General features: G+C 39.1%; 1 protein-coding gene across 2 annotated transcripts in view; it reads left to right on the top strand.

Moving 5' to 3' along the window:
• The window catches only part of LOC136678980 (growth arrest-specific protein 2-like), a 32,975-nt gene extending 22,214 nt beyond the window's left edge, over positions 1-10,761 (top strand). For both annotated transcript variants that reach the window (XM_066657202.1, XM_066657201.1), the window contains exons 7-8: positions 494-601; positions 10,530-10,761. In XM_066657202.1, the coding sequence (XP_066513299.1) occupies positions 494-601; positions 10,530-10,739 (318 nt within the window). In that variant the 3' untranslated portion in view covers positions 10,740-10,761. The remainder of the gene's footprint in view (positions 1-493; positions 602-10,529) is intronic.
• Positions 10,762-12,407: the final 1,646 nt, after the last annotated feature.

Raw genomic sequence — 12,407 nt, 5'->3', positions numbered from 1 at the left:
TACACTTACTGATCCACAACACACACTAACACAGCACCATCGCATCAGCATCACTGCAGCACTGAGAATGTCCCAACACCCAGATAATACCTGCTGTGGTGGTCCTTTGGGGGTTCTGACTACAGAAGAACAGGGTGAAAGCAGCAAACAGTGTATGCAGAGCAACAGATGGATGAAAGTCTTTAATTGCAGAACTACAAAATACTGAGAGTGATGAGTGAGTGCAAAAAAATAAGATATAGTCATAAGGTTAGAGCTGATCTCTGTATTTTTAAACTTTGTGTTTAAATTTAGCAGAGATTTTAGGGGAGAAAAAAATATTAATACCATCAAATCATGTAAAAAACATGAAACATTCCAGTTTAATTCATTATGATACCTACTATGTATTAATTATATAAATGCATTACATTATATAAAAACAGAGCAAACTTGTTTGTAATTTTGATGGAAATTTAGTGCTTATCTAAACGTATTGTGTCCATTTCTTTAGGTGAAGAAGATTTCAGAAGACCCTCCATGCACATGCCCTGTGAGGTTCTGCATTGAGAAACAGCCCAAAGGCCGTTATCGCGTGGGGGATAAAGTGCTATATGTCAGGGTAAGTGTTAATGCCCAATTTCTTTTTAATATTCCCAAAAGTAACATCCCTATACTCAACGTGTACCCAAATCAACCTTCTTTCACTTTTGCAACATTTAAAAATCCACCGATCTCTTTCCCAGTCCACTGCTGAAAGTCTGATTCATGCATTCATCTCCAGCGTTCTTGATTACTGTAACTCCCTTCCTCCTGGAATTAGATCCTTCATTCCTCCATAAATTTCAGATGGTCCAGAACTCTGCTGCTCCTCTCCTGACCCACACCCCAGTTCTCCAAAATCTCCACTGGATCCCTGTTAAATAACACATTCAGTTCAAAATCCTCCTTCTCTCATCAACCTAGCTCCTATTTATCTGACCATCTTCAACCTCAAAAGTGCACTCTCAGATATTCTCCAGCTGGTTTACTCACCATATCCTCTTCCTACCTGTGCAGTCTTGGAGACTGAGCCTTCTCCTTCCCTCCACAAATTCAACATTCAAACTTTCTACTGCTATTCAAATCTAACCTTAAAACACATCCCTGTTTCCAGAAGCCTATAATAAGCTTCCCCATGTTAATACTCCTGATCTTGTGTTATTTGTTGTTGGGTTTTTTTATCTTTTACATGTTCATTCCAATATAAACATCATCTTTGGGTTATTGAAAACCACTTTATGAATGCCATATATCATTATTAATATTATCTTTATTTATTTATTATTATTTTATTTTAAATAGAAATTTAACTTGAAATTTCATCAATCCGTTTGGGACAATGCTGCCCTGCAATTCTCCCAATAGGAAAGAGATGATAAGTGTAAAGATATTAGAATATAGGACATAGTTACAGATACTTAGATGTGGAAACATTGATATGTAAAGTGTTAATAACTTCTAAGGAACATTACACACCAAACACAGATGAGCAACTCAGGTATAGCAATGATTAGATGCTATGTACTGTGCTTAGTTCTTTCTAGGTATCAGCACTGGCCCTTGCTCTGTCAGTGTCTGAGCTCAAGGGGGAACTCTAACCTATTTGTACTAGCTAGGATACACATTCTGTTTGAACACTAAGCACTTTTGTAAGTCGCTCTAGATAATGCTGTAAATGTAAATGGAAACATTAAAAGGGGCAGAACTACACTCTCAAACAAGAGAGGCTCTTCAGTAAAGACATTGGTTCTATATCGAACCATGAACACATGAAGCACATACTGCATGCTTAAAGGATTCTTTGCATCATGAAAGCGTTCTTCAGATTGACTTTTTAAAAAGGGCTCGTGTCAAGGTAGTAACAGTAGACAAACACTTCTTGATGCATAAAGCTATCTTCAAAAATATTCTGCATTTACAGTACATTTGCAGTCAATCTGAAGAACACATTCACAATACAAAGAAAACTGGTATTTGTGCCCCACCCCCACCTCCTCTAAAAGTTACATAGTGCAGTTTGTACACTGCCGAGCCCAGAGAAGCAAAGGCAGATTCTATTCTCCACATTACATCTTAGTGAAACATGACAATGATCTTGAAGCTGTAATTTAAGGTAAAAAAATACTACATAGTGTTTCTTTAAACATGCAGTGTGTAAATGCTGATAGTTCTGTAGAGACCCATTTTCTTTATGAAGAACCCTTGAAAAACACTTTTTTAAGAGTGTGTTGAGCAAATGAGTAAACAATTAAAATGAGCGTAGTCTGTTTTTTCAAATATGTATCACATCAAAACTGAAGTAGATGAAGTCCCAAATAAAACTCAACTTTAGTAAGAATCCATCTTTAGTTTGAATCTTATTCCTGATGCTCGCTTCTCCTTCCATTGACAAGCTATGGTAAGTATTCTTGCGAATGACATGTTACTGAGTCCAGCTCGGGCTGCTTATGCATTGTTAGTTTGGACTCTGCAAACGTGTGGAACTCATTCAAAGGCAAAGACTCATGGGAGCCTGGGTTGCTTGGCAACACGAAGAAAAGGTTCACACCTTCTGAATGGGAGAGTGAAAGAAAAAAGATTCAGACTCTGGCAAATGGATAAGATCAGATGATGAAGGCTTTAACCATGCACAAATTTACATGAGGATGTAAGCAGAAAAATGAAGGGAAGGCTTGGACTGTGCCTATTGAAATGAGATGGCATTTAGTACAGAGCACCATGTAACGAAAACAAAAATAGTCAGCATCCAAATGAGCATTTTTTTCCCTCCTCCCTCACTCAAGCAAGATGCAGTTCAAAGCCGTAATGGGGATGGAAGTGCACTACAAGGCATTGTCACTTTGGCTAATTGGGGACCTGCTAGAGACCATTACACGCTCAGTTACACTTATCGAAAGCCACTGGTTTAACTCTCACTAGCTCTGCCTCCAAAACTGTAATCAATTAACAAATTAAGCTCAACCAGAGCAGACTGCTTTTTATTTGGAAATAACACACACCTGGTTTTATAGCGAGTTATTACAATCCCTAACCATCTAAATACAAGAAAAACATGCCCTGACAGCTGCTAAGGGAGAGGTCATAAAAACTAAGCAGTGTTTTACACCCATCTGCTGTGTACAACGAGAACGTAGAGCTTATTCAAAATGTCCGTCCAGTATTTTAGACATGTAGGAATGGACATAGCTGACAGATTCCTGTGGAATACCTAAATCTGTATGATCCACTGCCCAGCAACTGTGGATGACTGACATTCCAAACTCAACTGAAATGGAAGCTGCATTTTTATTTTGAACGGGTTCTTTCTCCAAGTTTATTATTTATTTTGTGAATGAATGGGCTGTTTTTAATTAACATCGCTTCATAAGTGTTAAATACTGCGCAGAATCAAAGACAACCCTCAGTTTATATAGTTTTATATAAAAGGTTTGTATTCATAGTTTTCTTTTATTACAGGGGACTTGCTTTCAGTGTTTTTTTTTAATTTTTTATCTGCAAACACACCTCCAGTCTTAGCATTTTCTGCTTCTCCTAACACTATAGTGTTACATACATAACGTGAGCACTTCATGACGAACGGGCTCATGCACACAGCCCAAAAACTGATTCAAATCTATTTGCTTTACATAGATTGAAAGGTCTTCATGTAAATCGTAACACCTTTGCTGAACAAAGATCTCCCTTTGGTGCACACAGATAATGATTGTAATGATGTCATTAGCACTTTCCTAGCCTTGACTGGTCATTTCCCTTTTAAATATCTCAAACTGCTAACGATTGTCTGGTCTTTAGGGAAATGTGAGTTCTGTACCTTATTTGGGAGAAGGTTAGTGCCAGGCTGTAAAAAGTGTGTTTGTGATGGGGGTGTGTAGAATATATTGATTTCAGTGGTGAAGCCATTAGGAGCATGATTAGTATGGAAAGCTTGTTAAAGAGCCACGGCATGGAACAAAGCCCTGCCTTCTTTCTTTCTTATTTAGTCAGTCGAGTCAGACAGAGAGAGAGTGAATAAAAGAGACAGAGACACACACAGAGAGAGTCTCACCTTTGCACTCATACTTTTAGCTTTGACAGAGATCTTTTTTCCTGACATCTCTCATCACTTCCTTGCCTGAATGGAGATATGTGGGAGGTTTGATTTGCTTTTAGGGTGTGAATAAAATCCTGATTTGAAAAGGAAAACATATATTAGTTGGCCACGAAGCTGGGTTTCCTGGAGGAGAAAAGAAAGCCGTGGTGACATCAGTTGATAACTCTTAAGTAAGTGTTTCATGATTGTAAACTAGAATGTAAACCAATGGAAGGTGATGACAGAATCACTCAGGTTTGATACATCCATCGTATTCATGTGGATCAGCTCATCAGCAGGATCGCAGTTAGCCGGTGACTGATCCCTGAAAACTATCTTAGAGATCTGATGTGTGGATGGAAGCTTCCTCCCAATGAGCAGATTGTTTTAATCTTTGGCCAAATATCCAGGGTTACACAGGGTTAAGAGGTTCCTTAATGGAAGATAATTATATTATTTCTGCTGAATTCTCTTGAGGTTATCTTTCAAAATAATCTCTATTCATCAAGACTACATTCAGTAGAACATGCCCACCTTTGTGATAGGACAAAATAGCATTGGCATTAGGCTCTAAGGAAGAATCACTTTTGGTTTCTGTTATTACAGCTGACTTTAACTTGATTTTATAAAGGGCTCATTTGTTGTCTCTGCTATTAAAGGAGCACTACATCATTTTTTTTTTATCTTAGAATTACAGCTTCAGGATCATAGTAATGCTTCACTGAGTGGTAATAGGGTCAACAGTGTCTCTGCCTTTGCTACACTGCGGTCAGCGCTGCAGAAACTGCACTATGCAACTTTTGGAGGAAGGTAGGAATCTACCCCTCTCCCTGCACATTGAGTTCAGTACAGTGTTATGAAAATGAATTGGGACCTGGAGGTTGTGGGTTCGATTTCCGCTCCAGGTGACTGTCTGTGAGGAGTTGGTGTGTTCTCCCGGTGTCCGCGTGGGTTTCCTCCCACAGTCCAAAAACACACGTTGGTAGGTGGATTGGCGAAAAGTAGGTGTGAGTGAATGTGTGACTGTGTGTGTGACTGGCGCCCCCTCCAGGGTGTATTCCCGCCTTGCGCCCAATGATTCCAGGTAGGCTCTGGACCCACCGCGACCCTGAACTGGATAAGGGTTACAGATAATGAATGAATGAATGAATGCCAATCCCACTCTCTCTCACACAATGTCATTTCCCTCCTAAAGGGTGAAGGCAAGCATGTGCCTTCTCCAAGAAACATGAACCCAACCACTACCTCTTTTTGAGCTGCTGCTTATGTAATGCCACTAAGCAGTTCAATGCATAACAGGAGAGCAGTGATTGCTAATGTAAAATGTAATCTTGCCCGAGGGCCACAGAAACTGCTCACATCTGTTGAATGAGCCTGAATTATTAGTACTATGTTGTGTTATAAGCTCGACCCCCGCGACCCCTAAAATGTATAAGCGGTTACAGACAATGAATGAATGAATATCAGTGATAGTGTGGGTCTATGCCTGTGGACATCTATCGTTTGCAAAGGTGTGTTGTAGCCCTTTGATCCTATTCTCCACAGAGAGAAGTAGTTGGTGATTGGTTTTGGTGTCACTGTGATTGTGTTTTCATTCATATCTATTCTTGAAAGCCATGTTTTCTACCTCTGTGTCTAAACAGAGATGTTTCCACAACTAGCATCTCCTCAGATAAAGGCATTTTCGGCACTCACACCTCTCCAACTCTGCTCCCACCAAAGCTGCAATAATGTGTAACACAGAAATAGAAATACAGAGGGAACATCCTGTCTCCAGCATTAGAACATCTCAAGCAGGACTGGATCCTCTGGGACTTCTTTCAGCCAAAATGGTGTGTTTAAGCGAGAAGTGTCTGCGCCATCTAGTGGATGTTATTAGAACTAAAACCCAATAACCTGCGTGTGTGAAAAGGAAGGGAGGAGCTAAAGTTGGGTCTGCTGCCAGTGGAGATTGGAAAGAAGAGTAGAGAAGAGTGTGTATGAACAGGAAGAATGGAGAGATCATTGCTAGTAGAGGAGTGTATTGTAGTGTTATGAAAGACGTAAAGGCAGCAGGAAACCTTTTGTTGCACACACACACACACACACACACACACACACACACACATACTGACTGCAGTTCTGTGCGACTGGCCTCTTGGGGAGGAGACTGGAGGAAAGGAAAATATATAGAAACTGTTCAATTATTCAGAACCTATGGTGAATTATTGAGGTGATTAACTTCTCTGGGAGTCAGCCGCAGATGTAATCATCCTTCTAAAACACAAAACACAAATGCCTAATTATTCATATGGGTTAATGCAATGTATATATATCAGCACATCAGCAATAAACCTTCTAACAGCTGTTAAGATGTAAACACTATTATTTAGAGCAGAGAATTAGAGAAATACACTGTGGAGGTGATAGAAAATAATCATCCAAAGCATTCTGATTCTAAAAGTTACCTCAGACAATTTAATACACAGCCTCGTTATTACATATAACAATTACTACACAGCCTCGTTATTACATATAACAATTACTACACAGCCTCGTTATTACATATAACAATTACTACATAGCCTCGTTATTACATATAACAATTACTACACAGCCTCGTTATTACATATAACAATTACTACATAGCCTCGTTATTACATATAACAATTACTACACAGCCTCGTTATTACATATAACAATTACTACATAGCCTCGTTTTTACATATAACAATTACTACATAGCCTCGTTATTACATATAACAATTACTACATAGCCTTGTTATTACATATAAAAATTATTACATAGCCTTGTTATTACATATAACAATTACACAGCCTCGTTATTACATATAACAATTACTACACAGCCTTGTTATTACATATAACAATTATTACACAGACCCGTTATTACATATAACAATTACTACATAGCCTCGTTATTACATATAACAATTATTACATAGCCTTGTTATTACATATAACAATTATTACATAGCCTTGTTATTACATATAACAATTATTACATAGCCTTGTTATTACATATAACAATTATTACATAGCCTTGTTATTACATATAACAATTACACAGCCTCGTTATTACATATAACAATTACTACACAGCCTTGTTATTACATATAACAATTATTACACAACCTCGTTATTACATATAACAATTACTACATAGCCTTGTTATTACATATAACAATTATTACATAGCCTTGTTATTACATATAACAATTATTACATAGCCTTGTTATTACATATAACAATTATTACATAGCCTTGTTATTACATATAACAATTTTTACATAGCCTTGTTATTACATATAACAATTATTACATAGCCTTGTTATTACATATAACAATTATTTAATAGCCTTGTTATTACATATAACAATTTTTACATAGCCTTGTTATTACATATAACAATTATTACATAGCCTTGTTATTACATATAACATTTTTTACATAGCCTTGTTATTACATATAACAATTATTACATAGCCTTGTTATTACATATAACATTTATTACATAGCCTTGTTTTATATTTGTCATAACTATAAAAGTTGAAAAGATCATCATTTCATATAAACACATGTGCAGGTGACATTTTGGACTATAATAATACGACTGTGATGAACAGGCGGCCTGTATTATGTGCGCTCCTGCATTGTGCCCTAAGATTCCGGGTGGGCTCTGGACCCACAGTTGCCCAAATCAGGATGAAACATTTACTGAACATGAATAAATAAATTAATTATTACTCATTAATCAGCATGACCCCAGGTTCCTATCACCTCTATTGTAATGGAATCTGAATTCTGACATTTCTCTAAAGTGCAAATTCGACAACCTGTTTATACAACGTGAAGGCTCCTGGGTTTATGCAGGAAAAAGAAGTGTGACACTCCAACTTCTTAAAGGATCTGTGGCAGATTCTCCAAGACACTCAGTAAAACTACCATCTAATTTCTTTATTAACCATTAAAATGTACCTAGGACTAATATTTAAGCAAATGGTTGTCACATATAATACTGACTTTCTTTCGTTTATTTAGTCACCTTTACTTTCCAACATTTTCTGCATGCGCCTAAATTTTTTATTTTATTTATTTATTTATTTATTTATTTATTTATTTATTTATTTATTTTTAATGCAGCGTGGGTTCGCTTGAAACCCAGGGCCAGCAGCTTGACTGACATTATGTGTGTTCTGATGGGGGCTATCCCTCTTCTATGATTTATTTTATCTATTTATTCTGTGTCAAACTCAAGAAACTTGACAGGCCCTGACATTTTAATCAGGTGGAAAACAGCTGAGACACGCTGTAGACTGATTGAAAATACAGACCTGGCACGTGGTGGGTGTGTGTTTGGTGGGTTGCGTGTGTGTGTGTGTGTCTGAATGCATCTATTAGGATGTGTGATGGGTCACTGGGGCTTGAAGTGGGAGGGGGACTCTCCATATAAATCTGCTTGTAATACCAGCAGAGGAACAGCTCTCTAATGAGGGGGTTATGGCCGATAGCAGTGGGTTTGAATGCCTCTGGGGACAGAGTGGTTTCTCTAGAGACGTAACCCTTGTGCCTCTGCCTCTATGCTCTTTGTCTCCCTTCCGTTTTTAATCTCAATCTCTCTCTCTCTCTCTCTCTCTCTCTCTCTCTCTCTCTCTCTCTCTCTCTCTCTCTCTCTCTCTCTCTCTCTCTCTCTCTCTCTCTCTCTCTCTCTCTCTCTCTTTCTGCTGTTGCTGTTGCCATGGCAGCACTAGACTCACACTCTGCTAGAGGGTGTTGAAGGTTTGTGCATCCTAGGTGTAAATTTGACAAAAAAGGAACCTGAGCATGTGTGTGTGTGTGTGTGTGTTTGTGTCTTTTGGCACACATATCCCCTTCATCGCTTTAGGCTGAGTGTGTGTGATGTGCTGTATGGGCTGTATGGTTTTTTTGTACGCTCCGTGTGAGGAATTTAGTGTGTTCTCCCCATGTCTATATGGGTGTCCTCTGGATGCTTTGGTTTCCTCCCACAGTCCAAAAACACATGTTGGTAGGTGGACTGGCTACTCAAAGGGTCCGTGATGTGAGTGAATGTGTGAAACCGGAGCACCCGGAGGAAACCCACACGGACACAGGGAGAACACACCTTGATCTGAGTTCACTAGGAGAACATTAGGGAGGTGAGGTACTGATGTTGGATGATTAGCTTAAAAAATGTAGCCATTAATTCATTGTCTTTACCTGCGTCATCCTGATCAGGATGTGGGGTCTGGAGACCTACCTGGAGGCACTGGACAGAAGGCTAAAATATGCATATAACCCATACATTTAACCCATGCATTAGTGCCTCGTTCTACCTTACAATACGCCCCGCTTGCTTTTTCTGTGTGATTGTGTGGTGGATTAGTCTTAAGCTGGTGCTCATCTGGTGCCACGAGGCAGTGTTTTATTAGACTTAATGAGATTTTGACCGTGCCCCCACCCCACCCCCGCCTTCTCTCTCTAAGATCCGTCTCATTTTCCTTTCAAAGGAGCACAATGAGATTCAGGCTTTCAATATTTAATCAGGGAAGAGGGGGTCTGTCCCAAAGAAGGGGGCTTGCCAGAGGGGCCTCATTCTTCACTGCACATAACTGAATCATTTTTAAAGCACAAGGTCCTGAAGACAAAGCAGACACAACATTTGCTGAGGTTTTTTTTTTTTTTTGCAAACATAAAGAATAAATGGATGTGAAAACGTGCAGTGATTTTCAGTGAAAGTGTTGTAAATTAGATGTATTTTGTCATTTAACCCAGTCTCTTAAATGACATAATTTTAAAGGAGAATTACCCCAATTTTTAAAAATGTCCATAATTATATCACTGAAATGTAAACAAGGTCTTTCAGAGGTACTGATGTGACTTCCAAAATATCACAATTCTAAACAATGTTGGCTGAGATGACTGAGAGGAAAATTGGTCGCAAACTGTAACGTTGTAAAGTAAAATTATAGTTTGTTTTGTCAGCAGCATTATGAAGTATGTATTATACCTTCATTCATTCATTCATTATCTGTAACCCTTATCCAGTTCAAGGTTGCGGTGGGTCCAGAGCCTACCTGGAATCATTGGGCGCAAGGCAGGAATACACCCTGGAGGGCGCAACAGTCCTTCACAGGGCAACACACACTCACACATTCACTCACACACACCTACGGACACTTTTGAGTCGCCAATCCACCTACCAACGTGTGTTTTTGGACTGTGGGAGGAGACCGGAGCACCCGGAGGAAACCCATGCGGACACAGGGAGAACACACCACACTCTTCAAAGACAGTCACCCAGAGCGGGAACCGAACCCACAACCTCCAGGTCCCTGGAGCTGTGTGACTGCGACACTACCATTTATAATACTTATACTTCTTATACTTTTTGATTTACCATCTCTCTCTCTCTCTCTCTCTCTCTCTCTCTCTCTCTCAGATGCTGAATGATAAACATGTGATGGTGCGTGTTGGAGGTGGATGGGAAACATTTGCAACCTACCTCTTGAAACATGACCCATGCCGAACAGCTCAGCTCAGTAGGCCAGGCCTCAAAACCTGCAAGACAACCGCCAAGAGCCCCAATCCTAAAGAGCCTTCACGAGACAGCTACCTGGTAGTGGGCACTCACTATCGCCTCAGGAAGTGATTCTCACAGCCTTTCTTTGTGCAAAATGTGACCACCCGTGCCTTCCTCTGATATGTCTGATGTGTTGGAAAAAGAGTAAACAAAGGAAGCTAAAAGCAATTTAATTTTGTAATTAACTAAAAAAAATCAACAAAATATGATGCTTTTATATTTTTACAATTCTACTTTTTATTGTGATACTTTTTAATTTTTTACTTGTTTCATTACGGAAAACATAAGTTCGGGGTCTTAACGATAATATACACTTCCCAATGTGATTTAATATTCATCATTTTAATGTAGCTTTTGAAAGTAAATGTTTAAAGAAATGACATACTATTAACTGTCACATGTGGAGTGTGAGTACAACTTCCAAAATCCTCCACAAGGTGGTGCTCGGTGATAAGAAATACAGTGCATTCAGGGGCTGTAACTCAAATGGCCCCGTGTTCCCTGCCTGGTGTACAAAGTCTTAAATGAATGACCCCTGAACCCACGCACGGGCGTCTGGTGGTTCAAAAAAGTGTGTTTATTTACAAAATTGGGTCCTTTTGTGCAAAGTGGCTTAATGTTTATGATTCACAAAGTGTAATTTGCAGGGTGTACAGAGTCCACAGGTTCGCCCAGTGTGTTCTGACTACACTGCACATTTCTTTAGCCTTTCTGATATAAAGGCCCAATGGATAAATGGAGGTCCATTTATATTGTGTGGGTTCATGAACTAAAATCATTTACATCTCATTTTACATGGCCATTTTTCAAAGTGTTTTATTTCTTTAAAGGACTTGATTATATATTGTGCCTTTAAGACTGATATATGTAAATATGCTCTTTTCTGATTGGTTGCTTTGTACTGTGCCTTATTCCAAAAGAAGACTGGGCTAAAACACTCCATATAACATTTTTATGAATGTGTGCGGCCAAACTGTTCTGTAGTCTGCTTGTGTGAATATACACTACACAATTTATTATCTGTAACCCTTATCCAGTTCAGGGTCGTGGTGGGTCCGGAGCCAACCCAGAATCACTGGGCGCAAGGCAGGAACACACCCTGGAGGGGGCGCCAGTCCTTCGCATGGTCGACACACACACTCACACATTCACTTTACACCTATTGAAACTTGGAAGAGTTAATTTGTAGAACTGCTCACCTTCTTAATGTGTTTGAGACCATAACTTGGGTTGTACAGAGGCAGGGGCTGGTACACAGCCCTATTCCACCAATGACTAATGAGAAGATGTGTCCAAACTTTTGACTGGTACTGTTTATAGACTCCAACTGATTCCAAAGATATTGGGTCACTCCAGAGAGCACAGATCCACTGCCCAGTGGTTTATGGGGGCTTGGCACTGAGCTTGCTGCCCAAGCTTTGTGTATTCAACTGAACTTGGTGCTCATTATGACTGCACATTAATTTAGCCAAATTCACTCACTGTATATTGTATAAATACAGTAGGTTTGTGACATAAAAACGAGCCGGTATGAATCAGGGAGTCCATTCTGAATGTTTATACACACACACACACACACACACGCAAACTCTGGTCTTCACTGTGTGCCAAAATCTTTATCTTTTTTATATTTTTACTTCTTTTGCTGCTTAATGAACAGCAGTGGGACGACTTTGTAAAAGATTTTCTGTTTCTTTTGTGATTGATAAAATGTTTCAAAACTCTTTACAAAGAACT

This window comes from Hoplias malabaricus, chromosome Y (genome assembly GCF_029633855.1).
Source record: "Hoplias malabaricus isolate fHopMal1 chromosome Y, fHopMal1.hap1, whole genome shotgun sequence".
NCBI lineage: Eukaryota > Metazoa > Chordata > Actinopteri > Characiformes > Erythrinidae > Hoplias > Hoplias malabaricus.
Note: the sequence above shows the minus strand (reverse complement) of the source record. Positions and strands in the feature narration are given on the sequence as shown.